At 45.1% G+C, this 23,291-nt stretch overlaps 1 protein-coding gene across 1 annotated transcript in view; it reads left to right on the forward strand.

The window, feature by feature from the left end:
- BMPER (BMP binding endothelial regulator) overlaps window positions 1-23,291 on the forward strand; it is a 492,868-nt gene that overhangs the window by 108,266 nt on the left and 361,311 nt on the right. Inside the window, exons 4-5 of the mRNA XM_075315106.1 lie at window positions 10,392-10,474; window positions 16,888-16,978. Coding sequence (XP_075171221.1) covers window positions 10,392-10,474; window positions 16,888-16,978 — 174 coding nt within the window. The remainder of the gene's footprint in view (window positions 1-10,391; window positions 10,475-16,887; window positions 16,979-23,291) is intronic.

Here is a 23,291-nt window from a genome sequence, read left to right on the forward strand (position 1 = left end):
TGACACATGCGACAGAGAACTCCTCCCCAGGCCCTGCCAGGTCACCCCCTATAACCCCACCGGTGTTCCCCGGTGTCCCACGGTACCTGTGCAGCGTTGATCCCCTGCGGCCCCCTCCTTCACAATAGACGCTGCCGCATGCACAGAGCGGCTGTCAGCTCAAGTTCCTGTGTTCAGACACAGTGAGTGGTGGTAACCGTGCATCTGTAAGCTACTGCAATGCCCTGCTCATGAGGTAAGGAACATAGTTGATCAGGAGAGCTATACTACATTTCCAAATGGAGGGATTTGCTTTTATAGTTGCCCTGCTGAACGACTACCAAACATGAGAGTCCGTTATACGCCACAAGAAACATGTCTAAATAGCGAGCTCTGTTGTTTAGTATTCATTCAGCTGGATAACTGGACTTAAAGGGGTATTTCATCTCCAAGATCCTATCCCTAATATATAGTAGGTGGAATAGCAATAATATCAGCAAATACCAATATTTGGAAATGTAGAATAGTTCTCCTGATTAGGCATGCCCTTACCTCATGAGCAGGGCATTGCAGCTTTGGTAGCAACAGTTACGACATATACTCTGCTGCTGTGGACCCAGGGAGAGTAGGTGCAGATTCATTGCACCCACACTCCTCACATGGAGGGTCTGCACTCCTAGAAAATGGGGGATACGTTCCCTGAGCGTGTCCCCCCATTTTCTAGACGGTCCAGAGTCATCGTGGGACCCCTTTATTTTTTTTCCTTACAATAAATTGGTGAAAGAGGGAATGTTTTGGAGAGTGTTTTTTTCAAATGCATTTTTTTGTCGATTTTTTTTGTTAGTAATGACAGTTTATGATGTCGGGTATCTGATAGATGCCATGACATCACAAACTGCTGGACTTGATGTCAGGTGAGTTTACAGCTAGTATCAACCCCATTTATTACCCCGTTTGCCACTGCACCAGGGCACGGGATGAGCTGGGGTGAAGCGCCAGGATTGGCGCATCTAGTGGCTGCGCTAATTCTGGGGCGCCTGCGGCCTGCTATTTTTAGGCTGTGAAGGGCCAATAACTATGGACCTTCCCACCCTGAGAATACCAGACCACAGCTGTCCGCTTTACCTTGGCTGGTGATCCAATTTGGGGGGGACCCTACTTTTTTTTTGTAATTATTATTATTTATAAAATAATTATAAAAAAGAGACCTCCACATTGGATCCCCAACCATGGTAAAGCTGCCAGCTGTGGTTTTCAGCCTACAGCCTTCTGCTTTACCCTAGCTGGCTATCAAAAATGGGGAGACCCCACGTCATTTTTTTTTAAACTATTTTTTTAAATAAAAAAAAATTAATGGGCTTCCCTGTATTTTAATTGCCAGCCAAGGTAACGCCAGGCAGATGGGGGTGGCAACCCATAGCTGTCTGCTTTATCTGCGCTGAGAATCAAAAATACCGCGGAGCGCTACGTCATATTTTTTTTTAAAGATTTATTTTTACAGCACTGTCATGTCAGGCAATCAAAATACAGGGAAGCCTTTTTTTTTTTTTTTATTTAGTTATTTAAATAAATAATAAAAAATCTATATGGGCTCCCGCTGCATTTTTTGTATTGCTAGCTGAGGGTAATCCGAGCAGCTACTGGCTGGTAACCCCCACTGCTTGGTGTTACCTTCACTGGCAATGGAAAATCCAGAGAAGCATTTTTTTTGCCAAAAAACTAAAAAAAAATGAGATGTGCTTCGCCATATTTTTGTATGCTAGCCAGGTACAGCAGGCAGGTACGGGCTGCCAGTAACCCCCAGCTGCCTATTTGTACCCGGCTGTGAACTAAAAATATAGGGAGACCCTTTTTTTAATTATTTCATGAATTTCATGAAATAATTAGAAAAAAAAAACGACGTGGGCTTCGCCCCATTTTTGTGTCCAGCTGGGTACAGCTAGGCAGCTGGGGATTGGATCCGCAGCACAGGCTAGCCCGAGGTTTCTGGGCCCCTCTGCTGCGAATTGCAGTCTGCAGCCGCCCCAGAAAATGGCGCTTTCATAGAAGCGCCATCATCTGGTTCTGTATCCAACTCTTCCAGCAGCCCTGAAGCCGGATGGCCTGCTGGGTAATCATGAGTTAATACTGGCTTTGTTTTACTAGCTAGTATTAAGCCAGAGATTCTTAATGTCAGGCACGTGTGACCCAGCCATTAAGAATCTCCAATAAAGGGTTAAAAAAGACACCACACAGAGAAAAAATACTTTAATAGAAATAAATACACAGACACATTAGAGACTCCATCTTTATTACCCCCTGTCACCCCTCCATGATCCTGCTCTTCTGTCTTCTTTCCCTTTCAACACATGCAGCTCTGTCTGCTCCATCAGACAGCACAGCTGCATGGGGGAAGACGCTGTGCTCCGTGCAGATATCACTCTGTGAGAGTGACCACAGGCTCCCGGCTCTAAGCGGTGTCACGGGTTGCCATAGCAACGGTGCTCCGGTCACTTGATTCCGGTGCCGCTACGTGCTGGTAGCGAGACGTTCCCGTCACCGCTACCAAGCGCGTTGCTATGGCAACGGTGATCTCCGTTATTGACTGGCTGTGTCACCTGTCAGGAGCCGGCTTCTGAGGACGCTGGTAACCACGGTAAACATCGGGTAACCAAGAAGCCCTTTCCTTGGTTACCCGATGTTTACTTTCGTTACCAGCGTCCGCCGCTCTCACGCTGCCAGTGCCGGCTCCTGCTCCGTGCACACGTAGACAGACTACACATCGGGTAAAATTAACCCAATGTGTACTCTGGCTAGGAGTGCAGGGAGCCAGCGCTAAGCGGTGTGTGCTGGTAACCAAGGTAAATATCGGGTTGGTTATCCAATATTTACCTTAGTTACCAAGCACAGCATTGCTTCCACGCATCGCTGTTGGCTGCGGGCTGGTCACTGGTTGCTGGTGAGATCTGCCTGACAGCTCACCAGCAACCCGTGTAGCGACGCTCCAGCGATCCCTGCCAGGTCAGGTTGCTGGTGGGATCGCTGGAGCGTCGCTTAGTGTGACGGTACCTTAAGGGAACGGGGAAGCAGAGCGGGGGGAGTCGACCGTGTGCTAGAGCATGTCGCCGGTACACGGCGATACACAAATGTGCACCGTGTAACAGAGAGATGCAATGACAGGTCCTACATGACACGTCTTAAGGCCCCGTCACACTAAGCAACATCGCTAGCAACATCGCTGCTAACGAACAACTTTTGTGACGTTGCTAGCGATGTTGCTGTGTGTGACATCCAGCAACAACCTGGCCCCTGCTGTGAGGTCGTTGGTTGTTGCTGAATGTCCTGGGCCATTTTTTAGTTGTTGCTGTCCTGCTGTGAAGCACAGATTGCTGTGTGTGACAGCGAGACAGCAACAACTAAATGTGCAGGCAGCAGGAGCCGGCTTCTGCGGAGGCTGGTAACCAATGTAAACATCGGGTAACCAAGAAGCCCTGTCCTTGGTTACCCGATATTTACCTTCGATACCAGCCTCCGCCGCTCTCACTGCCTGTGCTGCTGGCTCCTGCTCTGTGCACATGTAGCTAGCTGCAGGACACATCGGGTTAATTAACCTGATGTGTGCTGTAAGTAGGAGAGCAGGGAGCCAGCGCTAAGCATTGTGCGCTGCTCCCTGCTCTGTGCACATGTAGCTGCAGCACACATCAGGTAATTAACCCGATGTGTGCTGTAAGTAGGAGAGCAGGGAGCCAGCGCTCAGTGTGCGCTGCTCCCTGCTCTGTGCACATGTAGCTGCAGCACACATCAGGTAATTAACCCGATGTGTGCTGTAAGTAGGAGAGCAGGGAGCCAGCGCTCAGTGTGCGCTGCTCCCTGCTCTGTGCACATGTAGCTGCAGCACACATCAGGTAATTAACCCGATGTGTGCTGTAAGTAGGAGAGCAGGGAGCCAGCGCTCAGTTTGCGCTGCTCCCTGCTCTGTGCACATGTAGCTGCGGCACACATCGGGTAATTAACCCGATGTGTGCTGTAGCTAGGAGAGCAGGGAGCCAGCGCTCAGTGTGCGCTGCTCCCTGCTCTCTGCACGTGTAGCTCCGTGCAGTTTTAACCAAGGTAAATATCGGGTTGGTTACCGATATTTACCTTAGTTACCAAGCGCAGCATCTTCCACGCGGCGCTGGGGGCTGGTCACTGGTTGCTGGTGAGCTCACCAGCAACTCGTGTAGCCACGCTCCAGCGATCCCTGCCAGGTCAGGTTGCTGGTGGGATCGCTGGAGCGTCGCAGTGTGACAGCTCACCAGCAACCTCCTAACAACTTACCAGCGATCCCTATCGTTGTTGGGATCGCTGGTAAGTTGCTTAGTGTGACGGTACCTTTAGTCATGTGACCAGTCTGTAGCCAATGAGATAATAGACACGTGACTGGTCACATGGCTATTTTGACGTCACGATAGGTCCTGCATCACTGCTGGCAGTGCTGGTTACCGGGAAGATTCAGCGATCATCGGATGGAATAGCGGCAGGAGACAGAGTGCAGGATGGATCACGGGGACAGGTAAGTCTTATGGCAATGTTTATTAACTGTATGTGTACATTTATAATGTGTTTTTATGTGTTTGTGATTGCCTCCCATTGTTTCCAATGGGGTTTGAGCGGTTCGCCGAACCGCTTCGCCGAACCAAACTCAAACCAGACCTCGGTTCGGCGAACCGAACTCGAGCCGAACCGCGGCCGGTTCGCTCATCTCTACTAGTAATCACATCATGCTGGGATTTTTTTCCTCAGTTTGATTACGGCTGAGCTAAAACTCGCAGATCTGAGCTGCAGCATTGTCTAAATTGGAGCTGAGTGCAATGCGACATTTTCTTGCATTGCACTCATGCGAGTCATACGCCAGTGTGACTCTAGCCTAACTCAGAAGCAAGAAGCACCAGAGAAACTACAGTGTGGAGTTTTAGAATCTGTAGTGTGAAAAGCGTCTGATGCCACTGTAGCACCCACGGGGCAAGGGGTTAAATTGCTCGTCGCTGGGCCTGGTAATGTCGGGTTTGGGGATGTCACGGGGTGGCCTTTTCGCCCGGTTTTGTGGCCCCGAGGCGTACAATAAAGGAGAGGGTGGTGATGGATGATGATGGAGGTTGATTTTGTGATGCCATCTGTGGTACGTGGCCAGGGAATTAGCTGCAGCTGCTGTCGCTGTCCTCCAGCGCGGATGGTACTAGCAGATGAGGTGTTTCTTCTCCCCACAGGTGGAGTGGGCCCCTGGGAGAATGATGAGGGGAGTAGTAATGGTGGGTGCCAAAGCGTGAGGCAGCGGCACCGGGAATGATAGGCGGACACAGTCTCTGCGAGTTTTTACTTACAGTTTTTTAAGTAACCCAGTTGCCGGTTCCGTACCACTAGCCACCGCTGTGATGGGCCCCAGCTGATCCTGAGTAATATGAGGTGACCGCCGGTGTTCCCACTGTGAGTCCTTTCTGGTCGGGGTCCCTCCTACCCCAGTGTAGGTGGAATATGGAACGGGTCGCGGGTGTTCCCTGCACTCGCCATGGACCATGGAATCCTGTGTAGCTGTAGAGAACCCAGGCTGAGCTGGATGCTCCAAGCCACGGGTGCTATGGTGCTCCCAGAAGTGTGAGTAGAAGAAGATTAGACCGAGGTCCCAAGTACATCTCACCCCAAGCTGTGCCCGGGTCTAACTAACTACAGTCCCTGACAAAACTTCTGTGGCTTATTCATGTTATGTAAATAAATCTTATAACCTGACTTTAAATTCATCCATTGGTTTCATAAATTACTCTTTTGAAAGCTGAAACCCTCCCAAATTTGGTTTAGGTTATGAAAATAAAGTTGCTTCAAAGCTGAAATATTGATCATTTAATGAACACAGAAAGGTCGGATTTTGGCAAGACAAAGGTTTTGTCGCCTTGTCATATAATGCACCCAATCCTAGTTTACATCCTCACCTGTGCTCACTAAATGATCGGTTAATTAGTAGGTGTGTATAAAACAAAACCCAGCACCCCAGACCTTCAGTTGAACTGCAACTTGACCTCTGAGAACATGCCAAAAATCCACCTTGTGACCAAAGCCTTGATTATCAAGAGGTTAAAGACCATATCCACTGCTGAGCTGGCTGGCATTTTTAATGTGTCTCAGCATCAAGTACAAAGAATTAAAAAAAGATTTGAAGAGATTGGAGACGTTTTTGACAAGCTCAGGTCCAGCAGACCCTGCAAGACAACTGCTTAGGAGGAACATTTGTTGGTTAGAAAATCCAAAGCCAGCCCCTCTTCCACTGCAGCAGAGCTCCAACAGGCCTGGTCACCTCAAGTCCCAGTGTCAACTAGAACAGTTTGTAGGATTCTGTCTCAAAATGGCCTCCATGGTTGAATCAGTGCATAGAAGCCAGCACTAAACAAAAGGCAATTAAAAAACCGTGTGGCATTTGCCAAGGCCCACAGCCTGCTAAACAGATGGACGCTGGAAAAGTGGCAGAAGGTGGATTTCTCTGATTAATCTTCAGTTGAATTACACTACAGCCACCGCAAATGCTGCAGGAGACCTATTGGAGCCCTTATGAATCGAGAAAACAGTTACGTTTGGTGGTGGAAAAATCATGGTCTGGGTTACATTCAGTATGGGGTGTACAAAACATTTGCAAGGTAGAAGGCAATATCAATAGCCTAAAATATCAAGAAGTATTAGCTACCTCTTACATTCCCAATCATAAAAGGGGTCAAATTCTGCAGCAGGATGTTGCTCCATCTCATACATCCATCTCTACAACAAAGTTCCTCCTATCAAAGAAGATCAAGGTGCTCAAGGACTGGCCAGCCCAATCTTCAGACATCAACATCATTGAGCATGTTTGGGGTAGGATGAAAGAGGAAGCTTGAAAGACAAAACCAAAGATATAGATGAACTCTGGGAGGCATGTATGACTTCATTCTTTGCTATTCATAATGACTTCATCAATAAATTGTATGAATCATTGTTGAACCGCATGGATGCAGTCCTTCAAGCTCATGGAAGTCACACAAAACATTAAATATGGCTCTAATAGCACCACAACTTTATTCACCAATGTTATGCAACATATCTTTGCATTAGAAGTTAATTATTTGTTTGAATTTCACATTACTTTCTGTGGGCGACAAAACGTTTGTCTTGCCAAAATCTGACCTTTCTGTGTTCATTAAATGATCAATATTTCAGCTTTGAAACAACTTTATTTTCATAACCTAAGCCAAATTTGGGAGGGTTTCAGCTTTCAGAAGAGTAATTTATACAACCAATGGATGAATTTAAAGTCAGGTTACAAGCTTTTATTTACATAACATGGATAAGCGACAAAACTTTTGTCAGGGACTGTATGTGTGAAGATGCACCTTCCCTTTTCCCCAAGTGGTGTTTGCCCCCTAGGTGGGTGTCCCAGTGACTGGGAAAGTGCCATGCTTCGTGATGGCCATCCCCCTATCTACCCCAGGCCATCCCCCCAGTGGGAAGGCACCTGACTGTGTGGTTGTGAATGTGAGAATCACTAGCGATTTACCTCTCCTCACCTGGGATGTGTAGTGCCAAACGGGACAGGTGGTTAATCTCATCGCTGGGCCGTTTTGGGTCGGGTCAGGCATTGTCATGGGGTGGCCTTTCCTGTTTCCGTTGCCCCGAGGCATACAGTAAATGGTGGGGGAAGCAGGGTATTGGGAAAAGTTTGTTGTGACGCCACCTGTGGTATGTAGCCAGGGAGTAGCCGTAGCTGCCGGGTTCCTCACCGGGGCAGATGTTATGGCAGCTGGGATGGTGTCGCTCCTCACAGGCGAAGAGGGCCCCTGGTGGATGATGAGGGTGTTAATGGCCGTTGGCACCAACGCTGGGCGTCAGCGCTGGTAAGAATGAGCCAATACAGTCTCTGCAGGTTCAGGGTGTAGTTTACTCACATCTTCAGCTGCCAACCTGCTCACACTGGTCACTGCCGTGATGGGCTCAGGTCGATCCCAAATCCGTGGGAGGTCATAACCGGTACGGTAGTCTACAGGCCCTTCCTCACTGCGCTTTTTAGTGCAGGTCCCTGTGGCTTGAAGCACTTAGAATCCCTTCTGTACTAGGTAGAGTACTGTTCCCTATGCCAGTAGCTGGGATCCCCTTGAGTCTGACCGTGATCGACGCCCCGGAAGTCTTAGGTGCCACTTGGCTCTGGAAACTTGGGTGGTCGAAGAAGCATGGAACTTTTCCATCCGGCAGAATCTGGTGATGCAACATGGAATTACATCACCCTAGGGTGCTGCACCCTTAACAGCGCTGGTCCAGGGTTAACTGACATGGTATCCTCCTCAGCGACCATTAAACTCCTATGTCCCACAGGAGCTAATGGGAAACACATCTGCTCACTGTCACTCCTACTGGAGAACTCTTCTAGTTTTTGTACACTGTGTGTGGGAGTCCTAACTTCCCCTGGTGGCCGCTCCTCCTCCTAACCAGGTCTTAAGCTAGTAGATTGGGGCCCCTGTTGTGATGGCATCCTGTAAATGTCACACTGTTGGAAACCCCTTTTATACCCGACTCTAGGCCAGTCCCCAGTGGGGAAGGGGCAACCCATGTGTGTTTGTTGTTGTGGATGATGAAACCGGTACCGACCTCCTTTTAGATCCATGAACAGCACCCCACCAAGTGGGGTGCAGTACCCTATGGTGACCTGAGCCTCAAGGGCACCACAGATGAGTACTACATCTTAAAGGAGATGCAGTACCCTGTGGCGACTGAAGCCTCAGGAGCGCCACACTGCCATGACACACGGCGATTTATGAGCCAAACTCCATGTGACAGATATTTATCTTATAATGTTTACAATTATGGAAAACATTTTTCATATACTTGTGACTGTATTGAAGATAATTTTTTCATTAGCACAAATCGCTATACTCTTCTCTGGATTCTGTAAATCTTGACAAATTGCTGAAAATTCTAGGGGTGTGATCTGTGTACTTCATTTTACAATTTTTGTTCTTCTGATTAGAAGTCAAACACATGATGATCCTCAGAAGGAGATCAGTGCTCTGGGCTAAAGATATGGATTGGGCACTGCAGCCATGTCAGATAATAAGGTAGAATATCATAAAAACATGGGGAATCATTCTGACATGTATGGTGGTCAAATCAGAAGTATGAGATGAGATGTTTATTTGTGAACCATTCCATTCTAGATTTTACTTTTTGTTTGGGATCATTGTCTTGTTGGAAGACAAATCTCCGTCCCAGTCTCAGGTCTTTTGCAGAGTCCAACAAGTTTTCTTCAAGAATAGTCCTTTATTTGGCTCCATCCATCTTCCCATCAATTTTAACAATCTTCCCTGTCCCTGCTGAAGCAAAGCAGGCCCAAACCATGATGCTACCACCACCATGTTTGACAGTGGGGATGATGTGTTCAGGGTGATGAGCTGTGTTGCTTTTACGCCAAACATATTGTTTGGCATTGTGCCCAAAAAGTTCGATTTTGGTTTCATCTGACCAGAGCATCTTCTTCCACATGTTTGGTGTGTCTCCCAGGTGGCTTGTGGCAAACTGTAAACCACACTTTTTATGGATATCTTTCAGAAATGGCTTTCTTCTTGCCACTCTTCCATAAAGGCCAGATTTGTGTAGTGTACAACTAATTGTTGTCCTATGGACAGACTCTCCCACCTCAGCTGTAGATCTCTGCAGTTCATCCAGAGTGATCATGGGCCTCTTGGCTGCATCTCTGATCAGTCTTCTCCTTTTTTGACATGAAATTTTTGAGAGACGGCCGGGTCTTGGTAGATTTGCAGTGGTATGATACTCCTTACATTTCAATATGACCACTTGCAGAGTGCTTCTTGGGATGTTTAAAGTTTTGGAAATCTTTTTGCAAGCAAATGCTGCTTTAAACTTCTCCACAACAGTACCATGAACCTGCCTGTTGTGTTCCTTGGTCTTCACAATGCTCTCTGCGCTTTAAACAGAACACTGAGACTATCTCAGAGCAGGTGCATTTATACGGAGACTTGATCACACACAGGTAGATTATATTTATCATCATCAGTCATTTAGGACAACATTGGATCATTCAGAGATCCTCAATGAACTTCTGGAGTGAGTTTGCTGCACTGAAAGTAAAGGGGCCGAATAATATTGCACACTCCAATTTTCACTTATTTATTTATTTATATTACTTTATTACAAAAGTTTAAAATAAGTAATAAATATCGTTCACCTTCACAATTGTGTCCCTCTTGTTGTTGATTCTTCACCATAATATTACATTTTTTTATCTTTATCTTTGAATCCTGAAATGTGGGAAAAGGTTGAAAAATTCAAGGGGGCCGAATACTTTCGAAAGGCACTGTATATAACTTAGAATATTGTGCCTTGTTTTCAGTTATTCATAGACTTTTTTTTCTTTTTGTTTTCACTAGGTTGTAGTCTTCATGGCAATCATTACAATAGCTCCATGAAGTGGCAAGACCTCGAGCATCCCTGCATTACCCATCAGTGTCAGGTAAGATTTTATTTGGTTCTTTTTAGTCGTATTTTACAAATGGTATAACAATTTACAGTACCAGTCTAGCACGCTGGGATTTTTATATTTCATTACCTTGCATGTGATAAGTAATGCCAAAACACATACACCATAAAAGCTTTCTCGCACCCAAAACTACGGTATGTTGAATTTACATTGTCTTCTGCAGAGCTTGTGTGTAAATTGTATTGTTAGCTGCAGAAGGACAATGTAGGAAGCCCTTGCTGACTTTATTGTGCTTTTCCTGTTTCCGCACCTTTATTGCTATAAATTCCGGCAATGTGTTTAGTTGGAAAATTAGTAGACACTTCTATAGATACTATAGTTCATTGTTCACTGATGTGAGTACTATTAGCTGGGTAGCTTTCCATCTAGGAAATGATCATTTCAAGGCACATTAAGATTGGAATAACAGATAAACGTCTTCACCAAATAGAGTCTTACCATTGTGTCTCCTAATTGAGCTGTCTGCTGCTTGGGGGTATCCACTATTTAGTGTTCTGTATCCAGTATCTACTTAAGACCCCACTCCAGCAGGCTTTTTATATTGTACCACTGGAGTGATGGTCTAAATCTAAGTCCCCTGCCCCCTGCCTTATACTAACCTGCTGCCATCTTCATCTCTTTCCAGCGTCGCTTTCATCAGTCTCCTGTGATTTGTGACCTGCCGGCAGTTCCATTGTTTCTTGGAGCGCGCCAGAGGTCACAACTCTATAAAAGCCTCGTTCTGCCCTCGTTCTGGCTCTCATAGGTGAAGACTCTGGAAGGTCAGTATATGACAGGGGTAGGGGGTTTACATTTAAAGGGCCACTCCAGCAGTGAAAAAAATAAAATTTGCTGGAGTGGTCCTTTAAGTCCCCTTAAATTTTCAAGTATACAGACATGATAATCTTTAATTAGTGCCTATAGAGGCTGCATTCCATTTTTTCTTGCCTAAGCAGTCATAAACTAGTTAAAAAGGGCACATCTAAAATAAGCCAACTATAAGTCATCATCTATTAGTGTCCATGAACTTTCACTGCTCACATTCTAAACCCCCATATAAATTAGACTGATGCTTAATGGGGAGCATATCGTCAGGATCGGCTGGATAGTCTGATATTTATGGCGGCCTCCTTACTGATGATATCAGAAGAGAATGGATATGGAAAATCCAATTATGATTGGTCAATTCTTTAGTTTTCTAGGAGATGGGCCGCCGCCATGTTACTCATGCAGAGTGTTCTTATGTATAGGAAATTTGTTTGAGATATCGTCAATGACTTATTGTGTTAATCAAGATTCTATGTTATATATACAGTATATATGTATAAATATAAATATATATATATATATATATAAAACATAGAAACTTGATTTAAGCAATAAGTCATTGATGATAGCTCAAACAAATTTCCTATACATAAGAACACTGCATGATTAATATGGTGGCGGCCCATCTCCTAGGAAACTAAAGAATTGACCAATCATAATTGGATTTTCCATATCCATTCTCTTCTGACATCATCAGTAAGGAGGCCACCATAAATATCTATATTTATTTATTTATTTTTTAATCTTTGACTGAGTTTTTAATGTCATGAACTTTAACAAAATAATTAATAGAACAGTTTTCACACTGGCCGCTAGGGCCTTTTTAGACTCATACTTCCTGACTTTTCCAGGACAGTGTACAGTAGTTTCCTTATCAGCAGAGGCATTAACACAATGGCAAGCAAAACGTCTATACACAGCTGAGAACATTAGGTCCACTTGTCACAATAAGCAATGTCACAGCTGACCCTTCCTTCACAATAACCTTTTTACATGCTGATTTGATGCTTCAATAATAATTCAAGGTCAGAGTCTGTTTATTGTGGCCAGGCAAATTTGTTGTTTCCTGAAACAACAGGAAATTTGAATCTAAAAGAGCCCTGGCAGACAAGATTCTTATTTTTTTGGGTTTTTTTTAATACAGATTGTGGATGGGACAAAAAAACATTACTAACATTTAAAGAAACATTTCCCTTTAAAGAAATACAGTGAACTTTTCCACATTTTTTCTCTTTACATCCAAAAACTTAAATGTATTTTATTGGAATGTTATGTGATATACCAACATAAAGTAGGAAGTGTTTGTGAAGCGTAAATGACATAATGTAAGGTTTTCTAAATATTTTAACAATATAAAATTCAAACTTGTGACATGCATTTTGTATTCAGCCCCCCTGGATCAATATTTTGTAGGTCCACCTTTTGCTGCAGTTACTGCTGCAAGTCTTTTGGGGTATGTCTCTAACAGCTTTGCACATCTACGGGCTGAAATTCTTCTCCATTCATTTGAAAATATCTCTAGCTCAGCTGATTGGATGGATGGATTTTACTACAAATTTCCAATAGGATTTAGAGTTGGTCTGTGACTGGTCCATTCACACACATGATTATGCTTTGATGTACACCATTCAATTGTAGCTATGGCAGGATGTTTAAGGTTGTTGTCGTGCTGGAAGGTGTGCAGTGTTTTTCTTTTCATTTTGTGTTTAGCCAAAATCTTTTATTTCTGACTAGAGCACATGGTAGATGAGTCTTCAACATGTTTTTTTGCAGACTGCAAATTAGACTTTTTTTGGCTTGCTTTAAAAAATCTCTTGCTTCTTGCAACCCTTTCATAATGGTGATTCCTAGCATGGATAGAAGTAATAAAACATAACTTTTATTTATAGATTATATTAAAATATCAATACTATATTAGGTGTAAAATAACACCAGAAACCTGTTTGGTCATGCAAGTAGGCAATATTGCACTAGCCTACAGGTAAGAGTGTACCCAAAGTGCAAGTGTGCAGTAAACAGTAGATTCACAAGTGCATGCAGTGAACCCTCTCAATGCAGCATAAATAATGTGCACAATGTTAAATTATTATAGTGTACAGATTAATGGCTAATGGTCCAGCAAACAAGGAATTAACACATGCGCCCAAAGGGGGACCATAGCCTACAGCAGGGGTGGGCAATTAATTTTCCCATGGGGCCGCATGACAAATTGGGATTGGTTTAGAGGGCCGGACTAATATAATTACCTCAGTTCTACCCAATATACTACATCACTACACCCCCTCCATATACTACACCTGTAATAAACTACATCACTACACCCCCCATATACTACACCTGTATTATACTACATCACTACACCCCCTCCATATACTACACCTGTAATAAACTACATCACTACACCCCCCATATACTACACCTGTATTATACTACATCACTACACCCCCTCCATATACTACACCTGTAATAAACTACATCACTACACCCCCCATATACTACACCTGTATTATACTACATCACTACACCCCCTCCATATACTACACCTGTAATAAACTACATCACTACACCCCCCATATACTACACCTGTATTATACTACATCACTACACCCCCTCCATATACTACACCTGTAATAAACTACATCACTACACCCCCCATATACTACACCTGTATTATACTACATCACTACACCCCCTCCATATACTACACCTGTAATAAACTACACCACTACACCCCCCATATACTACACCTGTATTATACTACATCACTACACCCCCTCCATATACTACACCTGTAATAAACTACATCACTACACCCCTATATACTATACCTGTATTATACTACACTCCCTCCATATACCTGTAATATACTACACCCCCATATACACCTGTATTATACTACACCACTATATAATACACCTCCGATATACTACATCATTACACCCCATATACTACACCTGTAATATACTACACCTCCATATAGCACACCTGTAATATACTACATCACTACATCCCATATAGTACACCTGTAATATACTACATCACTACACCCCTATATACATCTGTAATATACTACATCACTACACCCCTATATACACCTGTAATATACTACATCACTACACCCCTATATACACCTGTAATATGCTACATCACTACACCCCATATACTACACCTGTAATATACTACACCTCAATATAGCACACCTGTAATATACTACACCTCCATATAGTACACCTGTAATATACTACACCTCAATATAGCACACCTGTAATATACTACACCTCCATATAGCACACCTGTAATATACTACACCTCAATATAGCACACCTGTAATATACTACATCACTACACCCCTATATACACCTGTAATATACTACATCACTACACCCCTATATACACCTGTAATATACTACATCACTACACCCCATATACTACACCTGTAATATACTACACCTCAATATAGCACACCTGTAATATACTACACCTCCATATAGTACACCTGTAATATACTACACCTCCATATAGTACACCTGTAATATACTACACCTCAATATAGCACACCTGTAATATACTACATCACTACATCCCATATAGTACACCTGTAATATACTACATCACTACACCCCTATATACACCTGTAATATACTACATCACTACACCCCTATATACACCTGTAATATACTACATCACTACACCCCTATATACACCTGTAATATACTACATCACTACACCCCATATACTACACCTGTATACTACACCTCAATATAGCACACCTGTAATATACTACACCTCCATATAGTACACCTGTAATATACTACACCTCCATATAGCACACCTGTAATATACTACACCTCCATATAGCACACCTGTAATATACTACACCTCCATATAGCACACCTGTAATATACTACACCTCAATATAGCACACCTGTAATATACTACACCTCCATATAGCACACCTGTAATATACTACACCTCCATATAGCACACCTGTAATATACTACATCACTACACCCCTATATAGCACACCTGTAATATACTACACCTCCATATAGCACACCTGTAATATACTACATCACTACACCCCTATATAGCACACCTGTAATATACTACACCTCCATATAGCACACCTGTAATATACTACACCTCCATAGAGCACACCTGTAATATACACCTCCATATAGCACACCTGTAATATACTACACCTCCATATAGTACACCTGTAATATACTACACCTCCATATAGCACACCTGTAATATACTACACCTCCATATAGCACACCTGTAATATACTACATCACTATACCCCCATATACTACACCACTATATACACCTCCATATAGCACACCTGTAATATACTACACCTGCACCCCCATATCACACACACTACACCCCATACAGCCTGCACCCCCATATCACACACACTACACCCCATACAGCCTGCACCCCCATATCACACACACTACACCCCCATATGTCACACACCCTGCCCACATATCTCACCCTGCCTGTACCCCAACTTACCCCTCTCAAACACTCTGCAGCCCTTCACATCCTTCTGTCAGTCTGCAGCCCTCATATGCCCCTCACCCTGCAGCCCCCCTCCCCCTCATGTCCCTTCTTTTCTTATTACCAGTCATCATGTGTCCACATCTCCTTCAGCATTCAGCATGTCTTGCTTTCTCCCCGGCAATCCTGTCTCCTCCCACACAGTCACATGGGCGTGACATCATCGCAGGTCCTGGAAGATGAATTATTCCGTCTGCTCTGCTGTGCTGCTCCTTCTCCTGCACTGACTGTGCGGACCTGCACAGGATCTCTCCCTACTCGGCATGCTGCAGCCCGGCTCCACTGCACCGGCTGAAGACGGGCGGGCCGGTCACAGAGAGCAGGCGGGCCGGATGTGGCCCGCGGGCCGCCCGTTGCCCAGGTCTGGCCTACAGGATCACTAATACTGGAGTGATCTCACCACGTCCTGTGCTGTTGTCCATCAGAACCTCATGGATAGAATCAAACAGGAAGAAAAGAGGGGGGGAGGGGGTGTTCACAAACACACATTACCCCTAAAGTCCTGTACCTTGACAGCTGCTCACAGATGTTTAGTCCCGATGCATTTCATCAAAGACTCATTAGGGAATAAGGTAGCAAAAGGATTAGGTGAGATATTATGAACTTAGGCTATTTTTTATAACCTAACCCTACTTTACTCTCCTCCATACCTTTATCCCTGATATGTCCGGTGAGTTCAAATTTATATTTTTAAAATACTTAAAAAGCCATGCAGTATTTCCCTTACACTTCACAAATACATGCTACTTTGGGTTGGTATATCACATAAAATCCCAATAAATAAGTTTGTTGGTGTAACGTGAAAAAATATGGAAAAGTTGATGGAGTATGAATACTTTTTTTAAGGCAGTGTACATGTTTGCAATTTACAATGCCTATTTGCTTGATTTATTTAGCATGATTTGGTAGGGTTGAAGAGAAGAGACTTTAAATTAATATTTTTGTACTTGTAGCACCAAAATATGTACCCACATTTATGGAGATTTAACATTATTTTGTTTTTTGGCTTGCAGGAAGGGGTTATCACAGAATCTCATGTGCAATGTCTAGTTCACTGTAAGAACCCTGTAAAGGTGCCAGGAATATGCTGTCCTACATGTCCAGGTAATTAATATGCTTAATAATACACTGAAAGGTTTGTGAAGGCCAGGTAATATTATGTGAAATAACTCAATTCTTTCCTCATTGCACAATAATTGCTTGAGGAGAACATTGACATTTTCAGACACATACTGTTTAATTTATGAAGGAGGGACTCTGAAACTCACAAAACCTATGTGGACAATGCAAGCACTGCCAAAATTAGAAGGAAGAGGGACTCCGATACACCCTTTATTAGACATAAAGAAGGGCCTCATACACATTCTGTTAAAATTTTTATGTAATGGGCCTCCTAGACTCATAAAACATATATACTAGGTGCAAGGGCTACCAAAAATTAGAAGGCAGGACTTCAATACACCCTGGAAGACACCTAGAGGAAGGCCTCAAACATTTTTTCCCATTTTAAGGAGTATGACTTCTAGACTGGTATAGGCTATGCACTAAGTGCAAAGGCTGAACAAAATTTACCAGGGTGGGGGTGGGGTTTACATCTACATATGTCAGAGAGTTGTAGAGGTAGGCCACATTCACATTCTGAAAAAATATGAAGGAGGGCATCACACACACCCTGGAAAAATTAAGAGCAAGGGTCACATGATGGCTCTGTAAAAATTTGAAGCAAGGGCCACCTGATGACCTTCTAAAAATTTGGAACAAGAGTCACCTGGTGACCCTCTCAAAATTTGGAGGAAGGGCCACCTGATGATCAGATAAAAATGTGGATAACAATAAATGAAGTATTAAAATCTGCACTGTCAATGGACAACATGCACAGGATATGAAAAGGACAAACCAGGTAAGTATAATCCAAGTAGTTTATTAGGTCCACGCATTTAAAAGTACAAGTTACTTCAGAACAGAAAACTACTATAGTAATGAGTTATTGTAGGAACATTTAAATTGGCTTTTGGTTGTGTTGCTGTAATCCTGTGGGGTTTTGAAGTCTGGGTCAAGCCATAAGAATCAGTGTCAGCATTTTCAATTGACAGGGGTTATTATTCCATTGGTGGCACTAAAAATGCACTCTTACAAAGTGCTGGTGACAGCGCAGGCCTGTACCTCCAAGGCATAGAGGGACAGTTCATGCCATGTGTCCATCTTGAATACCCAATAGTTGTAAGGCACAGAAAAATCGCAGAGGATGCTGGTATGGTTGGCTAGGTATTTTTCCACCATCTTCAAAAACTTTTCCCTCTTTGTCAAACTACTCCTTGCCTCAGGGCCTGGTTAGGTTTAATGAAGCTGCCCCAGACCTTAGATAGTTTTCCCCTGTCTCTTTTGGACCTGGTGTGTGTCTCCTTCATCTCTCCTTCTTGGTTGCCCAAGCAACTATGACGTCTGCCGCAAATGTTGTCAGATGGGAATTTTTGTACTAATTGTTCAACTAGAGCCTTCTGGAATTGCACCATTTTACTAGACCTCTACACTTCAGGAAGTAGAGATGGAAAGTTCTTCTTGTATTATGGGTTGAGAAGAGTGAACAACCCGTAATTGATGTTGGCCAAAATGCGTATTATGCGAGGGTCATGTGAAAGGCAGAGGGACATAAAGTCATCCATGTGTGCCAGCCTTCCAACAGGCAAGACTGCCCTGTCCTCACAAAGAGGATAACTCACCATCTCCTCCTCCTCCTCTTCAGTCCATCTATGCTGAACAGACAAGATGAAGCTGGTGTGGCTAGTACCCTCAGTAGTGCAGGCAACCATCTCCTGTTCTTTTTTCACAACTTTGTCAGCATCCATCATTTCCTTAGCACTCAATCTGCACTGAGAATATGAGTTGAGGCTGGGCTGGGTAGTATTACCTTGCGTACTTTTGTCTTACTTCTCCACCTTGGCCACATGCAAAGCTTCCTCTTTATTTGTGAGCTGTGAGCGTTTGAGTAGCCATAGAAGTGGTATGGTTACACTGATGGTCATGGCTGCTCATCATCTTGGCTATTTCCTCAAACATTTGTAGAAACTCACAGATGTCAGACATCCATGGCCACTCATTGGTTCTTATGTGTGGAAACTGATCGGAATTCTGATGGGCATGTTATAGCTGGCATTCAACTACTGCCCTATACTGGTCACAAAGCTTTGCCAACATGTGTAATGTGAAGTTCCAGCACATGGGCACATCACACACCAGTCAGTGATATGACACTTGCAAGCACTGCTGCAGCACTGCCAAACCGACAGCAGCTGTAGCTGACTTGCGGAAATGGGAGCACAAACAATGTACCTCCTTCACATGTAGCTCAGGCACATCTGAGTAGGTTTTTTTGAAACCGCTGAACCACTAAGTTGAGCACATGGGCCAGGCATGGAGCATGTGTGAGGTTGCAAGCTTCAGAGTCACTACCAGGTGTGATATGATCACTTGTACTGTGCTGAGAGGGTTAATGTGGGTTACCTGGGCCGGGTTCGTTATGGCCAGCTAAAGAGATGGGCGGGACGGCTATTCACCATATCTCCACCTCGGGGTGTGGTCCCAGGGGTAAAAGTCAGACCTCCGGACACACCCATGGCCCTGCTCTGAATTTCCTGTGGTGGAGGAAGTAGCCGGGTTTGTCTGTGGGTGGAGGTGAGGAAACCAGCTGTCTGAGAAGGCTATGTTGGGACTTATATCGCTGGACTGAACCTGGAGACCTGGTGTTTGGGAACGTGCCTGTCTCCTGCTTGTAATGCCATCTTGTATGCAGTACTGGCAATATACTTTATGCTGTCTGAATAAAGCAGCCTGAGATTAAGGAAGTGCCTCCTGTGTCTACCTGAAGCACACATGCTGAGTGAGTACCCCCAAGGTTGCGAGTTGCAACGTCACATATGGTGGAGAATGCGGGCAGCGTTTCCAAGAGCATGTGTTGGATTTCCGCATCTGTGGATCAGCCGGGTCCACAAAGTTGTTTCGGCATACGGCTGCAGCGGTTTGCGGTGGATCGGCGGGTCCATGAACAGAGACAGCGCTGCAGCTGGCGGTGAATCAGCGGGTCTGCGGGGTTTCGTGCTGCAGTGGTGAGTGACCAGTGACTGGAGGTTCCAGGCCAACCCGGAATTGCGGGGCCCTGCTTGGTGAAGAGTGATACACCACAGGCTGGAAATCCTGGTTGTACGGGCGGTACAACCCGGAAAGGTTAGTGGTTCTCTAACCCCCCCCCTGTCTTTGACCACCGGGTATTACCCATTGGAGCGCCCCTCTTGTTCCTCTTCTCGTGGCAGCATGGAGGGACTCCTAAAACACCTGCTGCAGAGCCAGCAGCGCCAACAGCATGTGCCAGGAGGTCCAGTGACAACAGTGGGTGCTGAGAGCCAAAAAGAGGGAATGGTTCATGCGGACGTTGTGGAGGAGCTGTACCAGGTCCTGGTGCGGGGACAGCAGGAGCTGTCAGTACACAGCTATGTGACAGCAATGGACCAGTTTGAGCGTTCCCTTCGGGGGCCAGTATGAACACTGAGTGCCCAGGGATATAATGGGGAACGGTGTGAACTGGGGGCTAAAGACATTGCATAGAAACCCCAAAAGGGGGCGGAGTCCCACAAAGGGGTCGTTACCCAAAAGGGGGCAGAGTCCCACAAGGGGGTGGTTGCCCAAAAGGGGGCGGAGGCCCGGAAAGGGGTAGTTACCCACAAGGGGATGGAGCATTCAAAATCCGAACAGGTGGACTATAGCAAGGGGCAATGGGGTTCGCCTTACATATGTCCTATCTGCTGTATAGACTATCCAACCAGTATGAGGCCACAGAAGTGCTCCGTGGACTTGAATGGGCTAAGTGTGTCTGGTCTGTTAAACCCGGGGAGCTGGTTGACCTTAGTAAGACCCATGCCTGATCTCCATTTTATGGTGGGTAGGACAATCGAAGGAAGTTGTGTGCATGGGACCACTAAAGAATATCCTCTGGCCAGGGTGATGATTCAGACGGCTAGACGTTTGGGGCGCCCTGATGTGGGTGTAGCTCTAGATCTACTATATCCGGTTATCATAAGATGGGACTTTGAGTTCATTCAGGACTTATGGAAGACAGTGGTCGGGACCGATGGCACAGGAATGAGTCGGCCCCCGCCTAAGGAAGCCTCTTTTCCGTATGAGATTCTACAGGTTCCCGGTGGTATATTGAGGTGCAATGAAGAGAAGGTAACTCCACGTAAGGACTATCTAGAGTTAGGGGTGACCGAGGGAAATAGAGGATCTCACCAACTTAGTGAAGCATCATATCCAAAGGGAAATGACAGTGTGACCACTAAAATTATAGTAGCTCCAGAAAAGGAGTCCGACACCTGGTTAAGTGGGGACGTGTTATTCCAAGACACCAGGGGGAGTGACTATGACTCCTGTAAAGACACTGACTCAAGAAAGGTGACAAATGAGTACAGTGAAGTACAGAAGGGTAAGACTTCTTCCTGACGCCGAAGGCGTAATAAGGACCGAGAGGTGGCACAGGGTATGCCGTCCGAGGGTGCAGAGAAGGTGAAATACCTAGTTAATGTAAACGTTTTGCCAATAGCAACTGCTACAGTAGAGTCAGACAGTGATATCTTGCAAAAGAAAGAGGAATCAGAGACTGAACTGACACACTGTAACGACAGAAATCAGCGGGCTGGAATTGCAGAAAAGGAGCCAACCAAGGATGTAATGCTGGTGGTCCCTCTAATTTTCGAGTGTGAAGCTGATAGTCTGGCAAGTGAGAACAGTATAGGAAATGAAAGTCTGGAGAGTGTTGGTGGAGGGATAATCCACAGCGGTCATAGTGAGCAGACTTTTGACCTACCTAGTGCTGGGGTGGATAATAGCGAATTCAGCCCCGAATCTCTAAAAGGAACAGAATACCATGCTGAAGGGTGTGACACCCTGGCAGAGGGTGATGCTGCAAGTTCCCAAGAGAAGGCTGAGGGTGACACTGCAGAGACCCAAGAGGAAGCTGGAGGTAATGCAGTGAAGTCCCAAGACACAGCTGGTGCTGTAAAAGTGGAAAGAGCCTCGGAGGAAGAGGTGAAGTCTGGACCCGAGGTCTCATCAGGAACTGAGAGCCTGACTTACTCAGTGGGTAAGACCAAGATCGCAGACAAGAAGATTGACTCAGCTAAGAGCCTGAAACCCAAAGGCTCTGAGGCCGGGGCTGAACCCGAGGAGTGTGTAACTCAAAAAGTGAAGCCTTTGGTGAAGAATAGGGAGGGAGGCAAGATACCTCAGGAACAGTCTAGTGTCCTTGAAAGTAAAGGAAGCAGACCCGTCTTCAAGTGCCTGATTGATGTGCCGGAAGACTTAAGAGAAGCCTGTGCCAGTGAGAAAGTGCATGAGAGATTTCAGGTCAGTAGGAGCCTGTAAAGTGTACTTTGCCACAGAGACTAATCAGTCGGTGGTGTGCTCTTTAAGTGATGTCACAAAGAAGCGAGTGGCCATCCTGAGTGACATGCACCTTCGTACGAAGTGGCTCATCACTGCGAACAAGGATGAAGACACCAGACGCTTGGCGCAACTGACCGCAGGGTTTCAAGAAGTGGTGGTTGTGAAGACAACATTGATTGGACTGGCATTGAGAGCGCTAAGAAATAATATAAAGCAAGTCAGGAAGGTTCCAGGTGTTACAGCTGTGCACTTAGAAAAAGACAGTGGAACATTTCGTATCTATGGGAAAACTGCAGAAGCGGTGAAAACAGCTCGACGGTTGTTGGAGTTTGTGGAAGAGATCATTCAAGTGCCCAGAGAGATGATCATGAGGCTTATGGGACGACATGGAAGAGCCATGCAGGAGATGGTTGATAAGACCGGTGTGACAAGAGTAATTATTGATATCCATAAGGAAGCTAGGATACCCTGTGAAGTCGGTATGGAGTGTGTTGAAGATATTCGAGTCCTCCAAGAATACCGCCTGGGATACTTGGAAGACTTAAAACGATTGAATCTAGAAAGACAGAGAATTGTGAACCAACTCCGCCAAGTTGGTGTGGGATGGCGACCCTATATGGGCTATGGCCCAGAAGAGAAAGGTGGCCCGCTCGATGAACGTGTTGCCTCAGAGGGCAAAAGCAAGTCCGATGGTAAAATGAGCCAGGGTCATAGAGGATCCAGGTATTTGTCAGGCTATAGCAGGGATTCTGAAGGGTCTCCGTCCTGTGAGACACAATCCGAAGGACTGAATGAAAGGAGTGCTGCATTGTTAGCCAAAAACGCTGACAAGAGAGTACTCTATCTGAGACACAGACGAAGATGCTCGAGAAGAAGAGCCCACGAGAGATCTGTGCACAAAACATGCGGAGGACCTAGTTATGGTGCCTCTTCTGTCGGCTCCCCGCGAAGGCCTCTCGATAGTGACCCCTCTAGTGGTCAGGTT

The sequence above is a fragment of the Anomaloglossus baeobatrachus genome, chromosome 6 (assembly GCF_048569485.1).
Source record: "Anomaloglossus baeobatrachus isolate aAnoBae1 chromosome 6, aAnoBae1.hap1, whole genome shotgun sequence".
Classification (NCBI taxonomy): domain Eukaryota; kingdom Metazoa; phylum Chordata; class Amphibia; order Anura; family Aromobatidae; genus Anomaloglossus; species Anomaloglossus baeobatrachus.